General features: G+C 49.3%; 2 protein-coding genes across 3 annotated transcripts in view; both read left to right on the forward strand.

Moving 5' to 3' along the window:
* The first annotated feature begins 15,097 nt into the window (after nt 1–15,097).
* On the forward strand, nt 15,098–21,407 carry Gpr61 (G protein-coupled receptor 61). 2 transcript variants are annotated; one of them, XR_015735330.1, is made up of 3 exons: nt 15,098–15,198; nt 18,093–20,259; nt 20,887–21,407. XR_015735330.1 is itself a non-coding variant. In XM_087897634.1 (2 exons), exon 2 carries the CDS (start codon nt 18,668–18,670, stop codon nt 20,015–20,017), a length of 1,350 nt encoding a protein of 449 aa, XP_087753760.1. In that variant the 5' UTR covers nt 15,098–15,198; nt 18,093–18,667; the 3' UTR covers nt 20,018–21,407. The 2 variants fall into 2 exon arrangements, 1 of the variants encoding a protein (XP_087753760.1); XM_087897634.1 differs by having other exon boundaries at nt 18,093–21,407.
* A 2,501-nt stretch (nt 21,408–23,908) lies between these two features.
* Gnai3 (G protein subunit alpha i3) overlaps nt 23,909–26,634 on the forward strand; it is a 36,071-nt gene continuing 33,345 nt past the window's right edge. Inside the window, exon 1 of the mRNA XM_087897635.1 lies at nt 23,909–24,156. Within this exon, the coding sequence (XP_087753761.1) occupies nt 24,039–24,156 (118 nt within the window). The 5' untranslated portion in view covers nt 23,909–24,038. The remainder of the gene's footprint in view (nt 24,157–26,634) is intronic.

Consider the following 26,634-nt stretch of genomic DNA (forward strand, 5'->3'; position numbering starts at 1 on the left):
GAGTTCTCTGAGGAACTGGAGAGATGGCTCAGGGGTTAAGAGCACTGGCTGCTCTTCCAGAGGTCCTGAGTTCAATTCCCAGCAACCACATGGAACCTTGAAAGCCTGGGTCTCCAGTGCTCTCGGTGTCTGCAGAGATGCTGTGAGACATGATGCATGTTGTTGCTGATTCGTTAACATCTGTTGAGTGCCCTGGACAGTCCCTGCTAGAAGGAAAGCCCTCTGCTTTAGTCAAGAGTGACAGAGATACTTGTGCACACAGTGTTACAATGCCAGCTACTCTGACAGTAGGAAGCCGGGTCCACACCCACTGGCAGACAGCAGCATGGGCTAATAAAAATCACTGCTGAGGTCTGGACACTTCCCGAAGCCTTTCACCCACATTCCTTCGTGCAAGCCTCAAAGCCACAGCAACCCTGGGTGGCAAGAACTGCTGGGTGTATTTCTGACAGATCAGAACTTGCCCTGATCAGGTCTGGGATTTGCCATAGGCCACAATGCTAATAAATGACACCCAAAGGAACAAAGTTGGGACTTTAGTAATGCTCCTCACCACAGACATTGTCATTTCCCTCTGTTCCTTTTTCTGGCCCCCCTTTCCCCACCTGGAAAGGGGGGGTTCTTTTTCTGGTGTCCTTGGCTTCTCGGGGCTCTCCTTCTCAATCGCAGGACATCCACTGCTAGATCTTCAACCCTGGAATACCCTGCTCCTGCCCCTGCTCCAGCTGCCACAGCCATCCCTTTCCCCAGCCCCCACATTCCAGCTAGAACCACAGGGGTGAGCATCTTGGTCCCTGCTGCTGAGGCTGTCACTCACGCCCTGTTCTGGAGCCAAGAGAAGGAAGCGAAGATGAGGGTGCCTGCCAGAGGCTCCAGGAAGCTGGCCCAGAACTCACTTCCATGCCCTCCCTCCTTCCTTGTCCTATTACTATGTCATCTTCTAGCTTCTGTAGATGCCCCCTTCCCTTCCGGTGTCAGAAGGAAGAGCAACCCTGGCTTCTTCTAGTCCCTCAACCTTCATTTCTGTGTTCCTGGCTGGAGGGAGTTCAGCTGAGACCAACTTACCACCAGGTTCTGTCCGCCCTGAGCACTGCCCGGCTGCAGACAGACAGAATGGCCCCACGCCAGACGGAACGAAGTCCAGTGGTCTCTGTTACATTTCTTGGGTGGCAGTGTCTCCTTGCTTTACTGACCCTCATCTGATAGATGACCCTGGCTGGCAGTGATGGAAATGGTCCCCTCACTGTTCTAAGAGTCTGAAGTGAGGATGGGGGAGAGTGGAGAGGGTGTGTGGGGTGGAGTGGGGAGTGGGGAAGGGGCTTGGTTTGTTGGAGATCTCAGAGCTAGGCCATGTGCTGAAATTCACCAACACTAACCCTAGGGTGGAGTTGGGAAATCTGACCTCTCGTCAGCCTGTGGATGTCCTTGAGCAAAGTCTCTTCACTGAGACACAGTCTACTCATCAGTAACACAAATTCCAAGCGTCCTTTTCCTTTCTTGTGTTTCTACTTAGAGCCAAGCACTGGTTTCTAAGGGCTTGGAGCTGGGCCCGGATGGAGCTCAAGTCTAGGATTCCGACCATGGTCTATGCTCCATTCACTGCTGAGGCTGCAGGGACTGTCATAGGTGTCCAGAGAGCAGAGGGTGCTCTGTGTAGTCTGGCCTCTGTTCAGTGGGGTGGGGTCACAGTCTGGCAAGCAGCTGGGGCCATTTCTCACGACAGACAAGAGTTGACAGAGCCACTCTCCTCTCAGGCCCTGTGCCAGAAACTCCAGGACGTGTGCCCTGGAGACCTCCAGGCGACATAAAAATTCCACGTAGGATGCTTGCAAGAGGTGGAAGGGACCAGAAAGGAGCACCAGGTAGAAGGATCAGTGAGGCACAGCAGAACTCAAAGCTCAGGTCAGCCCTCTCTCTCACTTAGTCCAATGAGAGAGAAGCCATAAGGTTTCGGAGCGTCCTTCCAGGTTGGACACTTTAAAACTCGGAAAGTAAAGAGTCAGTTTGCTAAGTAATGCTGGGCTCCCTCAGACTCCTGGGGTCAGGCAGCATACACACCTGCCTCAGTTGCCACCCAGCTAAGCCTCAGGCCAGAATGGGGACCTAGAGAGAACCGTCGCCTCTTCCCTCCCTTCTTCCAGCAACCCCTATTCCCCAAGGGTCAGAAGATCTTCTGCCGTTTCCCATCCCGCAGAAAGCCAAACCCAGAGGCACACTGAAGTGGCTGGGGGCCAAGAGAAACAGCTGCCTTGGGTGTCATCTTCCTGCAGAGTGGAGAGGACCTGGACTTTTAAGGTCCCCTTTGAGACTGCGTGGGTAATATGAGCCTTTTCCCTCCCAATGCCCCGAGGAGAGGAGATTGGAAAGGTCCCCAGAAGCACTCTTCTTCCAGGCTCCCACATGAGAACTCAAAGCTTGTGAGCAGGAGGCAGTCCTTGAGAGAAGCACAGCCCAGAGCGCCAGGGGAGGCAGCCACCAAGCTGCTTCCCCCATACACAGACAGAGTATTGATCCTGCTCGCTCACCCCCGCCTCTTCCCCACTTCATGGCGCAGCTAATGGCCTGAAAAAGACTGGCCAGCTGTTCCCCAGCTGTGACATAATGAGCTCAGGGACGATCAATGCCGTTCCGGTCTCTAATTAGGCCGGGAACTGGCTGGGGTGAAAGTGTGGCCTGTTTCCTGAGGGCACAGCTTTCAGGCCGGTCCCCAGCTGCAGTCGCCTGGCAGCCACCTGGGCCCCTGCATCTGTGCCCTGGAGGAGTCGGCAGGGCCCTCCAGTGGCCATTGGGAGGGTTTCTGGCTGAGTTCCTTCTCCAAAGGCAGAAGTTGGGGCTACTGAATCATTCTCTCTCTCTCTCTCTCTCTCTCTCTCTCTCTCTCTCTCTCTCTCTCTCTGTGTGTGTGTGTGTGTGTGAGAGAGAGAGAGAGAGAGAGAGAGAGAACTCCCCCTCTCCCTCCACTTTCTCACTTTCTGTCACGTCCTTTACTTTCAGTCATTCTGTGCAGTGCCTCTCCAATCCTCATCCCCTCCGGCTCCGTAGGTCTGAGGCCCTGTCCAGGACTCTCCCTTACACAGGTCCCAGATGCCCAAGTCAGGGTCTAAAGGCGAGCCTGGCTACTGGCCCAGCCTCCCTCTGCTATTTATACCCTCATCCAGGGAGACATGGATCAGCTTCTCAGCGTACTCACTGCAGAGGAGGAAGTGAGGGTGGAGAGAGACGGGAGAAAGGTATACATTCAGTCAAAGACACGAGTAGAGCAGGGAGTTAAGGCCCATGGCCCAGAGCTTGGAGAGACTGGAAGCAGGATACAGAGAGGAGAGAGAGAGAGAGAGAGAGAGAGAGAGAGAGAGAGAGAGAGAGGTGTCAAAGGAGAGAAACCAAAAAATCAAACAAGAGAGGCAGAAAAGTGAGAAAATGGGGCACCGGGGAAGAAGTAGGAGCTCAGAGAACAGAAGCAGGGCACACCTTGTGCTTAGAGGGTCAAGCCCCAAGTGCCAGATCAGATGCCCCACCAGGGAAGCTGAGGTGCCGCAGAAACTATCCAGGGGCCTGGTGTGTAATTTCAGGACCAGGGAGAGAAGGGTTGGGGTCAAAAGGGCACAAGGCAAGATCATGACTGTGTAGGAAGCGCTGGCTTGAAGGATGGGCAAGCCAGTGAACTGTGCACTGTGGGATGTGGGTTCAGATGGGAACTGGGAGCAAAAGTCAGATTGGAGGAGGACTTACTGTAGGGATCTGGGAGGAGGCTGGGGGGCGGGGCTCTAGGCTTTTTATAGCTTCTGATTCAGAGCAGCTCAGTATGGCCTCTACGATGGTTAGGGGTGGTCTGGGTTGAAAAGGGTGCATTCTTTAGTTCTTACACCATTTGCACCTTCAAATATGAACCAAGCAGTTGGATATGGTATCTCTTTCTTGGCCCATCCTCAGTTCTTGGGCACGGTTTCTGCCTGGCCGTGATTCTGAGAAAGACGACCCATCTTTCTGGAGAGATCAAAAGTGACCACTGTCATTCATTTCCAGCCCGCCTGCCCAGGTCGTGAGCCTCTGAGGCTGTCACCCATGGAGAGAGGAGCCACCCAAGAACCATAGCTGCTGACTCGGATTCAAAATACACACATTAATTGACCTTCATGGTCAACAGTCCTAGTTCAACTATTCATTAAAAGCTGAAGCTTGGAGGAGCTGGGGAAGGGTCCCCAAGTGTGGCGGGACCTCTGACTGTCACACAGGGCTGCTGCGGGGAACCCAGTTCATCAAATCCACCTCACAGTCTTTTCTCTTGGGACTTCTGTCCCTTCCTGTTCAGCCTGCACAGCTGAGAGCGCAGAGGTGCAAAAAGATGCACGCAGGACCACACATCCCCAGGATAAAGAAAGCAGGTGTGGGTTTGGAAAGAGAAGGTGTGTTTGAAGACGCTGCGGTGACACTTGAGAGCTCTGTGGCCAACACTGCCCTCTTGTGCCTAAAATCTACCAGTGCAGGCTAAGGGCCCTGAATTATCCCAGCGGAGTTCTATTTTTTCTCATCTAGATCCTTCTCGTCCAGGAACCCCTGTCTCTCTTAAGATTATTGGACTGTAAGAGGGATAGATTCCACATGTCATTTCCCACTTTTCCTCACCCATCTCTGAGGGGACAGTCACAAGCTATCTCCCTATCCTTAAGGAGCCTTTGAGAGTTTTAGGACTTGAAGTGTGGTCAGACGGGAACGAGAGACCCCGTAAAGCGTGGTTCTGTTTTTAGGTAGCTCAGAAGCACAGGGAGAGAATGATGCGGGAAGGAGAGATGCTGGGGAAAAGATCATGCGGTGGTTGACCAGCCTAGAGAGGAAGAGCTAGATTTCCCTGGAGCCCAGCAGGGCCTGGTTGGATATGGCTAACTATGAGACACTTGGGAGGAACCCCAGGCCTAGAGCAGAGCTGACCCCGAGAGTAAGAGAAGAAATACCTGGGAATGTTTAGGTTCCCTCCAGTGGGAAATCCAGCCCAGCTCCTTGTTCTTAGGCCAACGCTAAAGAAGCTGGTCTTGAGTTGGGCATTCCAAGCTGAGATGCTCATCTGCGAGGCCTAGAGTACCACATGTCTGCAGATCAGGCTGGGCGGCTTCTTATGACATCAGGACTCTAGAGGGGTGATTTCCAGGCGCTCAAATTGCTGCTCTGCTTCTTTTCACCTCCTGCTCAAAGAATGGATGTGCAGCTTGCACACAGTTACCTCGGCCGGAGCTCTCAAAGCCCCTCTGGAAGCCCAAGGATCCCGGATCTCCACGTCTCCCTCACTCTAACCTGTCCTCTTCTTTGTGTTCACTGTGATCTTCCTTGGCCTTCTGTTCCCAGGCCCCAGCTCCTTCATGACATAGGCACTCTATGCTCCTCTCTCCGGTCCCGAAACAGAATGAAAATTCCCAGGGTCTAGTTCAGCCCCCTTTTCTCTGGAACTTGTAGGACTGACTCAAGAAAATCAGTGGTGATGACCTCAAATTTCCCTGCTCAGAACACTTTGCTGTGTTGACTTCCAAGGCTGGCCTCTCAGGTTGGCTCCCAAGACTGCCACAGTCCTGTACAGCTGCTTCTTTATTCTCACTTCTTACCTATGTAGAAATGATCTTCCCATCGAGTGGACGACTGAAAACATCCTGATAATTCCTTTCCTCCTTTCCATCTGCCTTCCTTTTTCCTTCCCTGCCCTCTCTGTTTCTTTGTGTATGTGTGTATGCATGTGTGTATGTATGTGTGTACATGTCCCTGTATGTGCAAAGGTCTGTGTGATGAGTGCATGTGCACATGTATGTGTATGCATATGGGCGCCAAGTACATTCTCAGAAATGCCTTACACCTCTTTTGATACAGGGTCTTTCATTGGTTGGGAGCTCACCCTTTAGGCTAGACTAGCTGTTCCAAAAGGTACCAGGGATTCTCTTGCCTCTGCCTCCTCAGTAATGGGTTACACACCCCTGCAATCACTTCTGATATTTTTAATTTTTACATGAATTCTAGGGACCAAGTTCAGATCTTCATGTTTGTTCTACTGGTGCTTTAACATCTGAGCCATCTTCTCTGATCTTTTCTTTCTTTTGAGACAGTCTCCATGTAGCTTAAGCTAACCTTGAATTCATGATCCTCCTGCCTCAGCCTCCTGAGTGCTAGGATTACAAGGTGTACCGTCATTCAGGGATACTGATACAGTTTTTTTTCCTTTTATTGAAGACATATTTTTTTCATATAATACTTCCTGATTACAATTTCCCTCCCTCTACTCCTCCCAGTTCATCCCCACATTGCCTCATCTGGCTCCACCCCCTGTCTGTCTGTCATTACAAAACAAACAAACAAAAATAATATAATAAGATAAAACGAAAACAAACACATCGGAACAGGACAAAACAGACAAACGAAAGGAAATGAACCCGAGAATGCTCACAAGGAACAGATATAGATGCAGAACCCACTTATTCTTCCAGGAATCCCATAAAAACACAAAACTGAGAGAGAGAGCAAAAAGAAAAAAATTAAACAAGAAAAAGCTCTGACCCAACGTTATGAGACAAGGAGCCTCCCAAGTCCCCGCTGAGTGCGTTTCCTGCCAGCCGTCTGCTGCTGGGCATGAGGCCTACCAGCCCAGGAGTTTGCTTCCCCATGAGACTCCCCTGGAGAAAACTAAATTTTCATTTGCAATTGACTGTCAATTGGAGATAGCTAACCATACCTGCCACTGTTTGGGTGACCACGAACCTGAGACTATCTAGCCCAGGGGCTTAGGGTAAAACCAAATACTACTGTCCTATTAAAGGAATATAGCAATAAAATGAGTCCTGATGCCCTTCTTCTATATTCATAGATCAGTGCCTTGCTCAACCCTCCCAGAGAAGTTGATGGGAACAAACACAGAGGCCCATGGCCAGACAATATGCAGAGTGAGGGACCTGAAAATACTCATCCCTAAACAGGATGTCTTCATCAAATCCCTCCTCTCAGGGCTCTGGGAACCCTCAGGAAGAGGAGGCAGAAAGAACGTAAAAGCCAGAGGGGTTGGAAGGCCCCAAGGAACTAAGATGCTCTACACAGCCACAACAGTATCGAGGCACATATGAACTCACAGAGAATGAGGCAGCACTGCACAAGTCCTGATAGATTTTTATCAAAGCCTCCATTCTCCACGATTGGCTAAGCCCGTGCCTTCCTCCAGAGCCACTCCTCCTCAGCTTCCTTCTATCACTCACGTTAACATCCCACCCAGAAGTAGCTTCTAATATTCCACATCACAGCAAGCTAATTGTGGTCAGCAAGTAACAGACTCTTTTAAAACAGCTCCTGGGGGCTGGAGAGATGGCTCAGAGGTTAGGAGCACTGACTGCTCTTCCAGTGGTCCTGAGTTCAATTCCCAGCAACCACATGGTGGCTCACAACCATCTGTACTGAGATCTGTCTGGTGCCCTCTTCTGGTGTGCAGCATATATGTAGGGAAAACGCTGTATACATAATTAATAAATACATTAAAAAAAAACAGCTCCTAGGGCTGGATAGATGGCTCAGAGGTTAAGAGCATTGCCTGCTCTTCCAAAGTTCCTGAGTTCAATTCCCAGCAACCACATGGTGGCTCATAACCATCTGTAATGGGGTCTGGTGCCCTCTTCTGGCCTTCAAGCATACACACAGACAGAATATTGTATACATAATAAATAAACAAATATAAAAAATGTGCTTGTGTTTATTCTATCATTTAAAAAAAAAGCTCCTAGAACTGGGCCTGGAGATATACGTCTGTAATCCCAATACTTGAGAAGCTGAGGTGTGAGGATTGGGAGTTCAGAGTCAGTCTGAGCTGTGTAAGAATACAAAGCAAATACAGAACAAAACGTACACCAAATAGCTCCTAGAAAGTGGGTTGAATGCTTCAGCATAAGTAAATGATAAATGGGAGGGAGCTGGAGAGATAGCTCAGAGGGTAAGAGCAAGGGTTGCTCTTTCAGAGGACTTGAGATCAATTCCCAGCACCCACTGGGCAACAAATAACTGTCTATAACTCCAGTCCCAGTGGAGTCAAGGCCTTCTTCTGTCCTCGGAAGGCACTGCATACTCATTCAGACAAATACCCATACACATAAGATTTTAAAAAGGGCCTGCAGCAAGGACTCAGGGGTTAAGAGCACTTACTGTTCTTGCAGAGGACCTGGGTTCAGCTCCAGCACCCACATGGTGGCTCACAGCTGTCCTTAGCTCCAGTTCCAGGGGATCAGCTCTCTTCTGGTCTCCATGCGCATCAGGCATACATGCAGTACACATATATAAACACAGGCAAAACACTCACATACAGCCAGGCCAGGGGAGGGGGCGGATGTCTTTAATCCCAGTACTCTGGAGGCAGAGGCAGGAAGATCTCTGAGTTCAAGGATAGCTTGGTCTACACAGTGAGTTTCAGGACAGCCAGAGCTACACAGAGAAACCCTGTCTCAAAAAAAAAACAAACAAAACAAACACTCATGTACATAAAATAAAAATAAGTAAATCTTTAAAAGAAAGAAATGGGGGCTGGAGAGATGGCTCAGCAGTTAAGAGCACTGACTGTTCTTCCAGAGGTCCTGAGTTCAATTCCCACCAAATCATATGGTGGCTCACTACCATCTATAATGAGATCTGGTGTCCTCTTCTGGCCTGAAAGACAGACATACGTGCAGGCAGAACACTGTATACATAATAAATAAATAAATAAATAAATAAATGTTTTTAAAAAAGAAGGAAATGAAGAAATGGTAAATTCTGTAGTGATGTCAATTACCATGATCTAATTATTAGCACATTGTATATAGTTGTCAAAATGTCAGGTTGTGCCTTAAGCCATACAATTTCTAAGTGCGGCCATGTGAATTGAGGCTGGAGAGATAGCTCAGCTGGTAAAAAGTTTGCTGTGTATAAGGAACTGAGTTTGATTCTTAGACTCTTTGGGTTTTTTTGTTTGTTTGGTTTTGGTTTTGGGTTTTTTTTGTTTTGTTTTTTTGTTTTTGTTTTTGTTTTTTTTTTTGACAGGCTAAGCTGGGCATATCAGACTGCACCTTTAATCACAGCACTTGGTAGGCAGAGGTAGGTGGATTTCTTGTGAATCCAAGGCCAACCTGGTCTTAGAGTGAGTTCCTGGACAGACAGGGCTAAATAGTGAGACACTGTATCAAAAAACAAAAACATCCAGGCTTGTCATCTCAGCATGTGGGATGTAGAGACAGGTGATGCCCCAAGGTCCAGCCCCCGAGCAGTAAGCTCCAGCTCCCAGTGAAAAATCTTGTCTCAAAACAACAAAACAAAATAAAGTGGGGTTGAATTCAGACCAGTCCTAGGGATCCACATAGTGCAAAGAGAGAACCACTCAAAAGTTATCCTCCGATCTCTCTCTCTCTCTCTCTCTCTCTCTCTCTCTCTCTGTGTGTGTGTGTGTGTGTGTGTTTCTCTCTCTCTCTCCACTTTCTCAATATGCAAACACAAAGAAAATAAGTAAGTGTTGGAAAAAATCAAAACAAAATGGCACGGCAGCTCAGTGGGTAGAGGCAGTCGGGGGGACTGGGCGGCTCAGTGGGTAGAGCCAGTTGCCACACAAACTCGGCAGCTTCAGTTTGGTCTGAACCCATGTAAAGGCAGATAAAGAGAACTGATGCCCCACCTCGTCTTCTAGTCTCCACATGTGCAGCATGGCGTACAAGTGTCCACCCATACCTACACACACACACACACACACACACACACACACACACACACACACACAACTGAAGACAAAGTGGATGGATCCTGAAGAATGGCACCCAAGGCTGACCTCTGGCCTCACACGCATGTGCACACACCCAAATGTATACACACATACCTGCAAACACACACACACAATAGATATGCAAATTAATAATAATTTACAGTTTGGGGTATAGGGGCTCATGTAGTACTGACTGGCCTATAATTTGTTATGTAGTCAAGGATGACCTCGAACTTCTGATTCTCCTGCCTCCATCACCCCAACACTGGGATTCCAGGTGTGTGTTACTGTGCTTAGTTTATGAAGTCTCCGCAGTAGGGATTGAACCCAGGCCTTTGAGTGTGCTAGGCAAGCACTTTTCCAGCTGAGCACATCTCTAGTCCAGTAAGGATAATTTTTCAATTTTTAGAAGAGAATCAAATCAAATCCTATCCCTCCTTGAGAGCTCATGCTACTTCATGAAACTCTCCTCTGTTTCTTCAGGGGGTTCTCTTCTTCCTCCTCCTTCCTCTTCCTCTTCCTTCTCCTGCTCCTCCTCTTCCCCCTCCTCCTTTGGATCTACCTAGCACTTTGGCTCTCCCTTACAGCTTATAACCTGCCCTCTGTGCAGCAAGGGGCAAGGTTTACTTTGTCTTTGGATCCCACTCCCCATAGAGCAGGAACACAACACGCACAGATTGGATCTATGGAGCCAGCAGTGTGGGCTGTAGGGAGCAGAATAGGGGTGAGGAAGGGGTGCTGTGTGACTCAGAAGATGGTAGGAGTATGCAGAACGGGGATCCAGGGCCTGTACAGTGACGGTGAGGTACAGTCTTGGCCCTCCCAGAACCTGGTCAGGAGACAGCCCTTTGTTGACGAGTACAGCAATTGGGAGGGTCTTGGGAATGAGGTAGGTTGAGGAAGGGTGCCAGGGTGTTGGGAAGGACTCCAGACTGCCCTGAGCCAAGTCTACACATTCTTAGTCATAGACCCAAGCATGGGGGAGAGGGATAAAACCTAGAATCTCAGGGTCTGGTTGGCCCCCATTCACTGTAACTATGCAGCCTGGGGCAAATATGTCCCCCTCTGGGTCTATTCATCTGTAAGAGTAGCCCTGGACTCCTAAACCCCGAAGACTCTCACACTGTCATCTTGCTCCCCAGGCCTCAACAGCAGAGTCAGTCTCCCCAAAGACCCAGAGGTTGTGGCCACAGGGGCAGAGGGGGGGAGTGTCTCTGTGCTCTGTGTCCTCCATAAGCTGTGCTCTCACTTGGAGGAGGCAGACGTCATGCAGGTGGAGACAACATCCCGATTCAGAGCAAGCAGGGACAATTAGATAGTTAGGCCCCAGGGAAGAGTTTTGAGGGACCCTCTCCCCTTTCCTCCTTTGTACTTCCTGTCCTCTTCCACACCCCATTCCCCATCAAGTGATGCTGTATCCTAGCAACTCAGCTCTGCTGCTTGGAGGAAGTCACACAACCTCTCTGAGCCTCCATTTCTGCACTGACCCAGAAGACTGGGCTACGTGTATGAAGGGTCCAGCATTGTGCCTGCTTTCTGGATGGGAAAACAACTGGTTCTCACTGTCCCCCAGGTCCCAGGCAGATGGTCAGTGGTGCTTTGCATGGGGCTCTGGGGCGAGGCCTCTGGGGGGGGGGCAAGCTGATGAGGGTGTTGGGATGGGAGCTCCTAACAGAGAAGCGAGGTTTGAGCTGCCCTTTACGGCCACTGAGATGGCCTCTCGGCCCATAAACCTGTTTATTGTGTTGTTATGGAATCAGAAGCTGTCTGCAGTTTTTCTTTGGGGGGTCCAGGGTGGAGACTGACTGCCGGTTAGCAAGCAGACAGCATGGCCAGGCCCGTTCATTCACTGTGGATGTTCCTGCCACTCTTTTGAGCCTGGTTCATCCGAGGCCCCCAGTTTCTAATCTGGTTGGGAAGGATTTATTTTTGGGTCCCTGTAACCTAGCAATGGGCTCACATGACCAGTGGCAGCTGCAGGCTGAATATACTGTGGGATCTTGGCTCCCGGCAGGGGGTGTGGGCCAGACTGTGGGGGAACAAAAGGAATGGGAAGGCTCTCACCTCTGCCCAGCCCTCTCAAATGGGGGCAGGGGAGGTGGATGCCCAGGGAGTAGGTACCCTGATGCTGATGCTCCGGCTCTCTGGACAGCTAGGGCCTGAGCCATAGTGGAGAGGCCCCAGCTGAGAGCCTGCTCTTTGGGTGTCTGTGATGGGGTGGAATGGTTGGATGTCCAGGGGATGGAGATGGGTACAGAGAGGACACAGTGCCGCTGACTGACATGCTGGGGTGAGGCCAGACGGGAGAATAGGTGGCTTCATAGGCACTCTGTATATAACAATGAGATCTCAGGGACACTCCTGGTCCTTGCTGTCGTCCTAACATTTTGCTCCTTCCCTTTGTTTCCTCTTAAATTGTTAATATTCCCCGGAGAGAGAGCACACGAAGCTGCTCTCTGTGTGAACGGATTGATTAAGCTCTTTCCTGAGAGCAGGTTTTGGCAGAAAGCAGAGGGGCCTAGAAGGAAAAGAGGGTATACCACTGAGCAGGGGAGGCACTTCGGGGAGGTGGGGAGGAGCATCCAGAAAGCCACTCACCGTTTATTGAGTAAAGGTACAGCTGAAAGGTAAACACGCCCAGCTTCCAGGTTTCATCCTGGGCAGAAAAGGGTGGATGGGATGCAGAAAGCCCACCAAGAGAGGAGGATGGGCAAAGATGGGGTAAGGCTCTATTGAGGAGTTTAGGATGGAGCAATCAGCTCCCAAGGCTCCACCTGACCCTCAAAAGAGACATGACGCTGTGGGGTGGGGGTCCTCCCCTCCATCCTGTAACAGGGGTCCTAGGTGTGCACACTGGACCGAGGGTTGCTGGTGGGACCTGGAAGACCACACCCAGTTTCTCTCACTTGGTCTTCTCATCTCCGTTGTACTGGAGGGGATTGAGCTGGGTACGGTGGCTCAGGTCTGTAATCTCAGCATCCAGGAGGTTGAGGCAGGAGGATCACACGTTCAAGGTTAGCCTAAGCTACAGTGCCAGGCACTTTCTCAAAACGAGCAAACAACTACAAAACCCTAAATAAATGGCTTAGAGTAAAGGTGTTGTATCAACAGCTACTCTGAACCCTCATTGAACAGACCTCAAGAGGTAGCCTCCGCCCCTTGACTGGTACCAGCGTTGCTGTTATCAGTTGCTCCAGCCTTAGGCAGCCTCCTCCCCTGCCCGCTGGTCCTTTTCCCTCTTGCCTGAGCCAAGATGGCTTTCAGCATCTGGGAAGATGCGCTAGAACCCACCATCTTCTTCATACTCCTCTCCCCAGGAGCTTTTTAGTAGAGGGCTCCTGACCTTGCCCTTGGCCCCATCCCAGCTTATTGGCCAGTCATAATAGCTGTGCTAGCTCCCTGGGAAGCATATTCCATCTGTATTATAGCCTCTCTAACTCCCTGTTAGAGACACTGGGGAGCCAGGACTTTTGCCTTTTTCACGTATGGAAAAACTAATGCCCAATCAATTCAGCTCGAGTTCTCTCTGAATCCTTGGACGGGCTTCCGGGTCCTGTAACAATCTGCGCTTTTGTTTCTTAGTGTCACCTCGGAACTCCAGAGAGGTCATGTGACCGGGGAAGACTGAGAAATCATTTTATCTTTAAACAGATTTGGGTTCAGATATTGATTCTGGCTTTATTTGGCCTGGAGGAAGACGCTTCACCTTGTGCCCTGTTCTTCCTCGGAGGCAATCGCTGCCTTAAACATTGGCATGAGCACCGAAGATGTCGTGGGTCATGAGTCTGTCACTCGTTAAGAATTCCGAGACGGTGATTGGTGGTAGCCATGATCACTCACCGGCTTTAGGAAGTCAGTTCTCTTGTCCAACCAGGCTGGCTGGTGGCATGAGACTTTAATCCCAGCAGAAGGAGGCAGAGTCAGGAGGATCTCTGAGTTCAAGGCCAGCCTGGTCTATACAGCAAATTCTAGGATTTTATACAGAGAAACCCTGTCTCGAAGGAAAAAAAAAAAGCCAGATTGACCTTCTGAGTCCCCTGGGTAAGTTACTGGTTTTATGGCTCCTTGTCTAGATCTAGTAAACAATTCTAGAATTCCCTTGGAGCCAGAAGGAGGTGTTGAATGTGCATGTGCCCTCTTATGAGGCTCTGGGGGCAGACAGCTCCAGATCTGATCTGAATTGCTTATTCAGGCTGGAGGCTCTGCTCCATGAGGGGTAGACTTGGAGTAATATCTTCACTTCCAGAGTCTGGATGCTCTGGGGCTGGAGAGTTGACTCAGCAGTTATGAGCACTTGCTGCTCTTGCAGAGGACCCAGGTTTGGTTCCCAGCACCCACACGGTAGCTCACAGCCATCCATTAACTCCAGTTTCAGAGGATCCAGCATCCTCTTCTGACCTCCATATGTGCAGGCAAACACCCATACACACAAAACAAACCTAAAAGAGAGAAAATACTGAGTCCACAGTCTGGGGAAATCATAACCTGCCGTGTTAGGCACCTATCCTTGGTATCAGTCACTAACAATATTCTTCAGAGCCAGCAGGAGGCCAGACCCCTTCTCTCCCTTCTAAGGGTTTGTCACACTTTGTGGGTGAAGTGCCTACTGTCCAGCCCAAATGCAGACCATCCGGAGCCTTCCTGGGAATCTGGCTTCTACGCTGCCTCTGTGAGCAGAGGTGCGGATGTGCAGAAGGTAGTTCAGGAGGTGTTAGATCCCCCTGTCTCCATAAACCTTCACAGGCATTCCAAATAAACATCCACTTTAGGAAAATAATGGCGATGTGCTTTGGGTGGAGGCAAGTGCAGGGTCAAGATGGGGCCTTTGACTCCTCTTCAGATCCCACTGCCACCCCTTAATCTGTCTGCTGTATGAATGTGTTACTTTCTGAAAGAGTCAAACCGTGAATCCACCTCAGGAGCCTCAGCTTTCCCTATGTCTAGTCTTGGAGTTCTGGCTGTCCACTGACCTGCCTACACAGAAGCACCTTGGTTCTGGTATCATACAGAACCACGCAATAAATAATAACCCTGTTGGAAACCTCAAGGGTTATCTACCCCATAATTCTATTGAACAGATAAGAAACAAAGGCCAAATGGAAATGACTCGCCCAAGGTAAATCAGCTGTTAAGTGCCCAGGGCCTTTTCTTTATCAGGCCAATTGGGAGAGTTTCCCTTGCCTGCTTGCCTTTGGAGACACAGTCTAGAATCCTGAGAGAAATATGAGGAATGGAGCTTCCTGAGCCCTCTGCCTGGGAGCCCTGAGGCCCAGCTGTTTGCTCCAGAAGTGGTTCTAAGGGGGCTGGTGGAAAGCAGGAGGCCACTAGGACCCAGAAGCTCTCTGAGCATCCTGCTCTGCTGGCTGCCTCTCTCCGCTTACTGCAGTGGTTCAGGCTTCAGCAGCCTTGGAGAAGCATCAGCTGAGAGGAGCTATCACATAGGAGCTGGGAGCTGCTCAGCCAAGGTAGGAGTTGCCGACTAGGCCAGACCCAGGGCCTGGTGGTGAGTGCTGCAGTAGGGTGGTATTCCAAGGGGCAGCACACCCTGTGGTACGGTGGGCAGTTCTGTCGGAGGATGGGGTCCCAGGTGTCCCAAAGGTAGTACAGGGATGCAGGCATCTCTAAAACCTAGGAATGGGAGATTGGTCATCTCCTGCTAGCAAGAGTAACTGCATCCTGCAACAGACAGCATTCTCCGTCTGCCCTGCTCTATGTCATAGAGATAGGTCCCCACATCCAAGGAATAGGCCCTTCGGCATTCCAGGATGATGGCCATCCGAGTCCTGGGCGTGGGCAGCTCTGCTAGGGAGAGGTGTTGAAGGTCCCCGGAAATCTCCCCTGGCCTAAGAGGGGCCATATTCTTGCCTGAAGGCCGGCCCAGCTCTGATCCTCAGCCCAGAGACTCTGGATGTGAGACACAGGTACATGTGAATCCCAACAACACCTATGTGGCCTTGGGCTAGGCACATGTGCACATCCTACATCCTGAAGTGAGGATCTCTGTCACTCGATCACGGCTCTGCCAGAGACCAGACTTCGGAGCCTGTAGTGGCAAAGCCTTTCAGGTACTGAAAGGTCTTGGAGGTGGTCCTGAAGGAGGCAGTGGGAGGATGCGTCTGTGGAGGGAGAAGGCGTGATGACATGAGCTAGGAGTGCAGTCAGGCTCCGTGGATTTCCCCTGTGAAGCCATTACACCACCACCCTCCCCTCTATAACCGCCCATCAGTGAAAGAGTACCAAGTAGCCAAGTATATTGGTCCCGTCTGTTATGAGGTAAATAGGAATCCTGGAATTTGAAGCCACTGTAAAAATTTTTTGACAAGACCGGTATGTGTGTGTGGTGGTGGCGGTGGGGTATAAGAAAGAAAAATGCCCAGTGCTTTCTTGCCCAAGGCTCCATCATGGCTGCATAGCACCCCTGTGTGTCCATGTGTCCACATGAAAACCGTGCCCGCTCTTCTCAGCCGGGGATAGTAGCTAGGTGTTGCTGAATTGAACTCCCCGTCTTTTAGACCCCACTCTCAGGTAGAATGAATACGAAGAATAAAGGGTAAAGATGCATCATCTAGGATTTCTTTGGGGCATTTTTTTTTTTCCTGGTAGACTGTCTTATGAGAATCTGACATCTCCCTAGAGAGATGTAAGTCTCTAGGCAATTGTTCAAAGTTAGGGAAGCCGCAAATCCAGGAGCCTGGGCAATCCTTCTCAGAAGAGAATCCCCTAGCTGGCGCACAGATGACTGACTGAATATGCTGGGAGTTTGTATTCTGGGGCCAGGATTCGATTAGTCAATTTGAGTTTGATTCAGCTCACAGGAATTGCCCTGACCACGTAATGCATGAAAGGCATGTTAGAAGTTGGATTAGCGCGAGGTTTATAGTAACACCCCAAACCTATGGTGATTGTAGAGTAACTTTGAGAGAAGTAAGGCTCTGGCAGGCTGTGTGGTTCTCTTCACTGCAGTTATAGAAATGAAAGATCTTTTCTTTTTTTTCTTAAGAGTGGTGCTCCCTATCCCAGGAACTCACAGAGCAGTAAAATGCTCTACGTAAGAAGCTCCATGGTCTTCTAGGCCAACCCTCCCATTTCATAGTCGCAGAAAGAATGGCCCAGAAAACTTTTAACTTGTTTACAGAATGGCCGGTCTGTGGCTTTTCTCTACACTGCTTGACTCAACATAGTGTGTGTGTGTGTATATATATATATATATGTATATATATATATAGTGTATATATATATCCCCAAAACATATATGTATGTATATGTATATATTACTCTGGGGACAACTTATTTCAATTATGAACAAACTTCACATGAATAATGACACATAAAATGGACGCAACCTGCCACTTGATCAGGAGAGGTGGGAGGTGCTGGTTTAGTCTGATTTTCTCTGCTTTCTGTGTACCCAATTCTGCAGTCTAAGCCCGCTGCCCTGCTCTCAGCACCTTTACCCCATTCACAGGGGCATCTGGTCTCACCCTTTGTTCTGTGACCATGGGAGGAGGCCAGAACCAAGAGTGCCTTGGACTGAGCTGCCCTTCCTCCACCAGCTAGCACATAGGACATAGGATAGCGACCCGAGCAGCTAAAGAGCAGGTAGCTGAGCCTGGCGGTGGCGGCAGAGGCAGGCGGATCTCTGAGATTGAGGCCAGCCTGGTCTACAGAGTGAGTTCCAGCACAGCCAGGGCTACACAGAGAAACCCTGTTTCAAAAACAAAACAAATAAACAAACAAAAGAGTAGGAAGGGAAGGACAGCTTTCAAGTGGCGTGTGCCCTCTGGCCGCGGGAGTTCAGGAGCAGATGAGCTGGCGTCCCTTGAAGCTGGACATTCTGTCTTCACCGCAGCGTTCTCATCATTCCCAAACTGGCAGCTTTTGTTTGGGGGTCATGACGTCAGGAGGGACTAAGGCACAGCTGTCCTTCCTGGGCAATAGCCTTCGAGTGGGGAGAGACGTTAGTAGGGGCTGATCAAGCTTGACAGTGATGTACTCAATTTATGATTCTAGTCGATATGGAAGCTACTTTCCTGCATAGCAAGGGATAGTAGGCAAGAGAACTGTCCCTGGTGCCAGACTCCCTTAACTCGGCTCTCCTGCGTTGTGTGGTTTGGGGTGCGCTCCTTCCCTTCTCTGGGCTGCAGGTCTATCTGTGGAGAAATGGAGATCCTACTGTGTGTCTCACAGGATCCAGGATCGGGTGAGGATGCAAACGAGTTGATGGCACGGAGTGCATAGGACAGGTCCGGCGTGTGCCGTGCACCACGTGACCATCGCTCCCTGTGATCAGTGCTACTCGTAAGCCACCAAACCAGACACTGTGAAGTTATGAAATAGGTGTTATTCCTTCCTTTAACAGATGCCTTCGGGAGGAAACTGGAGTCCAGAAGACTTGCAGAGTGAGTAATGCCCAGAACTGGATCTAGAAGCTGAATCGTATTCTCCTACTCCCAGTTCTGATGAGAAATCAGAAACTTCACACAAGGCACCCTAAAGCCTGGGCACTGTCTTAGAGCTCATCAGGACCCTGGAGAAGGGAGACAGAGGATTTAGAATTGCCCTCAAAAGGGAAGAAAAGCATGGAGAACTAGAAAAAGAAGGGGGAAAAGGTGCCACAGGCCACTCGGAAGGTGGAATACAGCGAGCATGTGAGGATCTGTCCTTCACCTGTTGGTGGCTTCCCATCACCAGGGCTGACCTCCTGACAGAAACTGGACACGAGCTTCTGAGTTCAGAGCTGCCTAGCCTGGCACCACTACAGAGGAGCCCAGCTTGGAAGGCTGGTGATAAAGGCCTGCCCTACAGACTCCAGTGGAAGGCCCCCAAGGAAATCCATCGGGAAGCCTAGGCCTGGGCTTTACCACCCAGGGCTGAGGAGTAGGATGGGGGATGGGCCCGTAATAGGAAGAGCCCTGGGTGTCCTCTTTCGGCCCCATGGAGTCCTCACCCATCCCCCGGTCATCAGGAAACTCATCCACTTTGGGAAGAGCCCTTCAAACACCAGGTCCCTCTACTGCCAGCGGGGTCCCCGAGTTGGGCCTGCAGGACGTGGCTTCAGAATCCGTGGCCCTCTTCTTCATGCTCCTGTTGGACCTTACTGCTGTGGCCGGCAACGCTGCTGTGATGGCTGTTATTGCCAAGACACCTGCCCTCCGAAAATTTGTTTTTGTCTTCCATCTCTGTCTGGTGGACCTACTGGCTGCTCTGACTCTCATGCCCCTGGCCATGCTCTCCAGCTCTGCTCTCTTTGACCACGCCCTCTTCGGGGAGGTGGCCTGCCGCCTCTACTTGTTCCTGAGCGTTTGCTTTGTCAGCCTGGCCATCCTTTCCGTGTCTGCCATTAACGTGGAGCGCTACTACTATGTGGTCCACCCCATGCGCTACGAGGTACGCATGACACTGGGGCTGGTGGCCTCCGTGCTAGTGGGCGTGTGGATAAAGGCCCTGGCCATGGCTTCTGTGCCAGTGTTGGGAAGGGTCTCCTGGGAGGAAGGTGCTCCCAGTGTTAACCCTGGCTGTTCTCTCCAATGGAACCATAGTGTCTACTGCCAGCTTTTTGTGGTGGTCTTTGCTGTCCTTTACTTCTTGCTGCCCTTGATCCTGATCTTTGTGGTTTACTGCAGCATGTTCCGAGTGGCTCGTGTCGCGGCCATGCAACACGGGCCGCTGCCCACGTGGATGGAGACACCCCGGCAACGCTCTGAGTCTCTCAGTAGCCGCTCTACTATGGTCACCAGCTCCGGGGCTCACCAGACCACTCCACACCGGACGTTTGGGGGTGGAAAGGCAGCAGTGGTCCTCCTGGCTGTAGGAGGCCAGTTCCTGCTCTGTTGGTTACCCTACTTCTCTTTCCATCTTTACGTGGCCTTGAGCGCTCAGCCCATTTCGACAGGGCAGGTGGAGAACGTGGTGACTTGGATCGGCTACTTTTGCTTCACTTCCAACCCTTTTTTCTATGGATGTCTCAACCGTCAGATCCGGGGCGAGCTTAGCAAACAGTTTGTCTGCTTCTTCAAGGCAGCTCCAGAGGAGGAGCTGAGGCTGCCTAGTCGAGAGGGCTCTATTGAGGAGAATTTTCTGCAGTTCCTCCAGGGGACCTCTGAGAACTGGGTTTCCAGGCCCCTACCCAGCCCTAAGCGGGAGCCACCACCTGCTGTTGACTTTCGAATCCCAGGCCAGATTGCTGAGGAGACCTCGGAGTTCCTGGAGCAGCAACTTACCAGTGACATCATCATGTCAGACAGCTACCTCCGTCCTGCCCCCTCACAAAGGCTGGAGTCCTGATGAACACCTGGAGGGAAATAAGGCTTGGGGCTGGCTTCTGATCTTAAGGACTGCCTTTTCCAGCTGGCTGGGGTTTGGGCTGGGGTCTCTGGACTTAGCTTTTGCTTGGTGTTTCCTGGGTCAGGACCAGAGTCGACAGGATGGACATGTGGCAAAAGCCTTGGACTTGGCTGTGCTCTTTGACTATTGGGGGAGGGAACCTGGGTTTGGTGAGACGATGATGAGAGAAAAGGGTCACAAAGGTGAGGCGACACCTTTCTACCAGTGAACTTTTCATGCCTCAGGAGACAGGGAAACTTCCTAAGAGCAGGCGTTGGAGCAGCAGGCTAGGAGCTGAGTTTATTCTGGGGACCATTAAGGTTTACGTCTCTCTGGTGTAATAGTTCAGGGTAATACTTGCACTGAAACAAGTTAAGGGAGCGGCCCACGTCTTCTCATGCTTACTAGGTTAAAAACAGAACAAAACTGTAGCCAAGTGTCACCATGATTTACTAGATCCCTTTTTAAAGTCAAATGTCTAAAACTTCTCTTAAAGTGAGCAGACCAGTAGGGTGAACTCTTTTTTGGATTTTGCCAGCGGCAAGAAAAAAATTGCAGTAAGGGTAGTGGGGGAGAAGACAGGAAAACTCTCTGCAGCTTCTCTCCTATTCTCTTCCCTGCATGGAGGAGATGAGGCATGGGTCCTGACCTCAGCACAGGCAAACATGAGACAGGCCGCCCCTTTCCTCCCTGCCTTTTGAGTAGCTAGACTAACTGGGGGATCAGACAGCTGAGAGTGGTGGCTAGCCTTTGAATTAGTTTCGAGGCTGGATACAGAAAGGCCAGGTAAGTTACTCTGATCAATAATACTGCCAATCTTTTCTTTCCAGGACTGGCCTCCCTGATCTCTCTCCTCATGGCAGTGACCCACTTCCAGCCCCCTGGACAATCGGGTACAAGAGACTAAGGTCGGGCAAGGGGAAGGGTGGGGTTTCCACAGTCCATGAAATGCCTCCCTCTCCTCGTTCATTGCTCTCAAAATTAGCTTCTGTGATAAAGACTTAAATGTGTCTCCTACCTGCAGCCCTGGGTTGGAGAGAGGGCAGAGAGTCGGGCTTTGCTGTTTATTGATTAAGACTATAGGAACCATATTGGTTAGTATCAGTAATGATATTTTCCATGGAGAGGGATTAATTGCAAGCTGGACAGGCTACCTATCTGGGACCTCCTGTCCATTCCACTTCCCTTAGTCGAATACCAAAGGGTCAAGGTAGAACTAGAGGGTGATGTGGTCTATACCTGAACAAATTTCTGGTTCACTGAATAACAAAGGGGGAAAATGTGTTGGGGTGGAGTAGTTTCTCCTTTGGACAACTAATAAATTTTATGATAAAAGTTATATTGATATCAACACTGACTCCTTCAGTTCTATTCAGTGCATAAAGAGTTGAACGCCAACATTTGCTGGGACACACACAGATGGTGTGTGGTCTCTGCCTTCAAGGAGGGCATAGTCTAACGTGATCAGATATTTGTATTTTTGTAGAGCATGTAGATCTGATAAAGTAGCATAATGTGGAGAATCTACCCATGGTTCTGATTTCTGGGAGTCCACTGAGCGATACACAGAGCCTCCCTGCAGATTGTGCGAAGTGTGGGGAGTGGAAACAAAATGCTCTAGTGATGAAAACAACCCATTCGATGAAACCTGGCAAACAGCTTTCCCCTTTCGGATTAGTTGAATTTCCAGGTTTCTGTCTTCCTATCTTTTGTGTAGTCTTCTAGTCTAGGGCCTATTACACTGGGGAAATCCCTTAGGAAGTATACACAGTAAGGAGCGTCCTTTCATCTTCAAAACCATTTCTCCCTCTCTTCTGAGAGGCAGAGAAATTTCCTTCCTACAGTATCATAAGGGAAGAACTTTCATAAACCATGAATCCACCAATTAGCTAGTAGACCCAGACACTGCCAGAAGATGGCAGTGTGAGCCCTATAGAAACAGGAAAGGCCTGAATGGGCGAGAGAGAGAGAGAGAGAGAGAGAGAGAGAGAGAGAGAGAGAGAGAGAGAGAGTAAAACACTGCTTGGTAGCCATTTTGTTAATTTTTTTTTTAAACTTTGCCCTCTGACCCTTGCTTCACATAAAAGGAAGTGTTACATTCAAGGGTAGCTCTAATTCATACTGAAATACCCTGACACTAAGACCCTGCTGCCCTTAGCTAGTAAGTGGCATGTAAGAATTCGCTTGTCATTTTTTTCCTGGCTGTAGGAACAGATCATAAAGGAAGTAAAACTTTTCTTTTTATTATACCGAGAACTTTCTCCGCAGCTTTTGCAATACCCACCGTCCAGGAATTTTCTAGTCACCAAGATGCATTGGTAAAGTTCAGAACACAATCCTTAGCTCTGGAAAGGTGTTCCGGGCACAACAGGATGAGGCAATCACCCTGTCAGTTACTGTTGCCTACATCTTGTTATTGAGGTGATAAAAACGTCAGACTTTGTGTTGTTGGGTGGTCCCAAGCAATGCCCTTCTAGAGGCCTGGTAGGAAAAGAGGTAAAGTTAAGACCAGGTGGATGTACTTATTGTGTGGACATGGGAAAGCTGGTTAATCTCTCTGAGCCTATTTCCTCATCAGTGGCGATGGGGGTCGATATTACCTACCTCACAGGGTTGTTGTGAGGATTAAGAGATGAGACATGGAAACACCTAGCCATAGCTGACAAATAGGTATTCAATAAATGTGTTTCCCCTTTCCCCCGGAAGTGATCATGAAGGAAAAGCAGGCTCTTTCTTTTTAATGGTCATTTGGAAATGAGTGGGAGACTTTTCAGACTTGGAATTGATAAGCATTATGGTGAAGTGGGTGAGGCCAATCTTCTAATTAAATGGTTCTAATTAATCTTCACTGTATAGACCTTTCTGTTGGGAATTTGTATTTTAAATTTTGCTTCTACTGAAGAAATCTGTTTTAAATTCCAGGGAAGGGCTCAATGGCTGCAGAAAAAGGTGCCGCTGCCTAAAAATGGTGAGCCACTGTGGGGCTATTTGGCAGTACAGGCATTTCAGGATTACCTTCACAAGGTTATGATGTATTTACAAATCTTCAGATACTAAAGAAACAGTTTTTACTAAACTTCCCTTTTGCTGTGGCTATAATACAGGAACTCTCGTTAAAGAAGGATGCACTGGTTTGCTTCTGGACATGGGACTAAGTCTCTAACACAAAGCCCTTGGTTTATATTGGAGAAAGGGAAGCATCGAACTACACCAATTTTCCATGTTCTATTATTTGCTAGAAGTCGAGCGATCCTTTGCCAACATAGGAGTGCCAGGCAAATGCACAGCTCACAGAAATTCATGCTTTGCGGCAGAAGGACTAAGGTATCCTTTAAGAGCAGGAGGAGGAAGCCTACTCCTACGCATAATGGGGTGTAGCATGAGGCATAGATGGAACCAGGCTGGGCAATTGTTCCCATCTCAAAGATCAGGCTGGGACAGCTTTGGCTGAAGTATCCAACACTCGGCTTTGGGCAGAGACCCGGGCTCCACAATCACAGATCAAAAGAGTTTTTCTAGCCAGGGTGACTTTTTCCCGGTTAAATTTCCAGAGGGCTGTGAGCACTTATTTAGGAATCCGGTCCACACCACCAAACCTTCTGTGCGACCTCAAGAGGGCACAGCGAGCTGGAAGGGCCTCTTTGCAACACTTGTGCCAGCCCAAGAGTCCAAGAGGTAAACGCGTGTTAAGGCCGGGAGTTGCGGAGCGACGGATCTCCATCACTCCACGAGACCGGCCAGCCTCCCGGGGACTTCCGCTTTCCGTACCTCTTTCGCTTCTCACCGCCACAGTGCTCCGAGTGGTAACGGCCGCTGGGCGTCGCCGGAAGTGTCGTAAACAGTAGATATCCGGTTCTTCCGGGCGCTAGGGGAGCTGACGGAGAAGGCCACCGCCCAGCCGAAGACGCGTCTCAGCCGGTGGAGTCGTGGTTCCCGCGGTGTGTGAGTGAGCCCGGGCCCGGTCCCCTCTCCCGCCGCCGCCATGGGCTGCACGTTGAGCGCCGAGGACAAGGCGGCGGTGGAGCGGAGCAGGATGATTGACCGCAACTTGCGGGAGGACGGGGAGAAAGCGGCCAAAGAAGTGAAGCTGCTGCTGCTCGGTGAGGGGGCTGGGGGCGGAGCTGGAGTGCTAGATTCCCGAGAGCCCGGCCCGGGGAGCAAGCTGAGCTGATGGGGGTCTGGCTAGGCCTGCGGAAAGGACCCCGAAGGGACCGGGAGGGGATGCCCGGCATAGGGCGGGTTTTGGCCTTGGTGATTGAGGCCCCGGAAGGCGTGGGGATTTCAGGTTGGAGAGGGTGTAACCGGCCTGGGATGGTGCTTAGCAGAGTTTGGAAGTTTGGAGCTTTGAGACTGTGTTGAGAATTCGGGAAAGGCTCATAATGGAAGGGACCGATATTAAGGAAGGTTTTACGTTGGATTGGAACGTGTTGAGGAGGATAGTGTATGGTGTCGGGTGGGCTTGTCCGGGGTTTGTGTGAGTTTGATACCTGATGGCAGGATAAAGCTGGGAGGATTGAATGATGAGAGAATCTGGGACAGAGGGGTCAAATAAAGAACCTGCTGTTTGTAAAAGAGCGCGCGCGCACACACGCACACACATTTATATTTATATTTGTACTGTTAGTAAGGTGGATGTCCAGGAACATAAAGGGGGAGGCAGGTGAAATAAATGAGACGTTCTTAGGTATAGAAGAAAAGAACTTGGGTGTAGAGTCCGGCTTCCTTTTTCAACTTTTCCTATCTTAAACATTCTCTTGAGGTTTTGTAACTCCTGTTTTTATTAACGGGATAGGGATGGTGTTAAGCTGAGAAAGTGGAAAGAATGTCATCTTTGAGGTCTGTGATATATTAGTGGGCACTAGATTGCAGTGGTGACGTTCTAGGAGTGATGTGCGTTGGGAATAGAGTTAGAACAGAATAATATATGGACTGGGGTGTATTACTGGAAAGATATGATAATTTGCGGGAGTTATTTCTTACTCTGTTTTTAAAGTAAAAATACTGGCTTCCAGACTGCAGCATGCTGCTTTATACTCAAGTGGCTTTTATATATAATCAGACATGTTTTAGTCAGGATAATTGAGTTTTAAACTTCGATAGGCCCTCTGGTGATAGCTTACGAGTAAATCCAGCCGCCTTCATTATTCTTATTTCTGAGGCATCTGTTCGGTGAGAATATGTTTGAGTCACAGTTCTGTAAGTAGCAGAACTTGTAGATAGGTTGAGTGCTGAGGGTCACTGGAGAGTGCAAGTTTCCCTTTGTGAAGCTGCAGGGACAGACACAGCCACCATAATCTCAGACTCACTCTGTGCTCTAAGATGTGCTGGGAACTATATATATTTTGGAAGCTCTACGAGGCAGCTTGAATATAAAGAAAAAGTTACGCGATGGAGTTTGAGTTTCCAGAAGATAGGAAGTCAAATCATAGTTCTGGTCTGCCAGTGTCTATATCCCAGGCCTCTTCTGTACATGGTTCCTGGTACTTAGCTGGCATTTAAGTATTTACTATTAACCAACCAGCTTGATCAAGCTCGTGGTGGACATTGATTCATGGGGGCATTTCAGAAGTATGATATAAAACACCCCACTTGCTAGTTTTCTGCCTTGCCTTAATTTTTGTGCTTTGAGACAATTATCACTATGTAGTCTAGGTGGGCCTCCAAGTCACCATCCTCCTACATCAGCTTCCCCAGTGCTGGGATTACAGTGTATATCACTATATCAGTGACATTAGCGTTTTCTATTTTTAAAACTTTTTTTAAAAATTTCATAGCATTGGTGTTTTGCCTGCACATATGTCTGTGTGAGAGTGTCAGATCTGCTGGAACTGGAGTTACAGTTGTCAGCTGCTGTGTGGGTGCTGGGAATTGGATCTAGATCCTTTGGAAGAGCAGCCTGTGCTGTTAACCACTGAGACATCTCTCCAGCCCCTGACATTAGCATTTTCTATATTGATCAGTCAATTATGAAATTAAAATGTGCTCTTGTCTTCTGTAATTTGCTTTATAGTGACGATTGATAAAAACCTAGCAAGCAGTACTATCTAAGACCTTTAATTTAAAAAAAAATAAATACAACATAGCTTAGAGAATTTGAAAAGTTTAAATAAAAGTCAAAGTACTGAAACATTTGTGTTTGTTTTTAACCAACTTTTTTTTTTAAAGCATTTTGTTTTGATTTGAGACAGAATCTTGGTCTCGAAACTCATGAGATCCTGTAGCTGAGATTATAGGCGTGTCCAACACCATGAAATCTTTCTTCCCCTCTTAGGATTTTTTTACAACAATATTTTGAGCAGATTAAGTCAGTAAGTTGACGTAGGTTGCAGAAGCAGCTGGTCTTACCTGAACTGTGTAGTAACGCATATGTGAAGGTAAAACGATCATCCTTGGGACTGGAGAGTTGGCACAGTAGTTCCGAGTGCTTGCTGCTCTTACAGAGGCCTGGATTAGGGTCTCAGTGTCCACGTGGCAGCTTCCAACTGTCTATTCACATGTACTCGATACATATTCACTCATACATACAGATTCAAAACTCAGATATAAAATTAATAAATTTAAAAACTTTTTAAAAAATG

This window comes from Myodes glareolus, chromosome 17, assembly GCF_982192425.1.
Source record: "Myodes glareolus chromosome 17, mMyoGla1.1, whole genome shotgun sequence".
Taxonomy (NCBI): Eukaryota; Metazoa; Chordata; class Mammalia; order Rodentia; family Cricetidae; genus Myodes; species Myodes glareolus.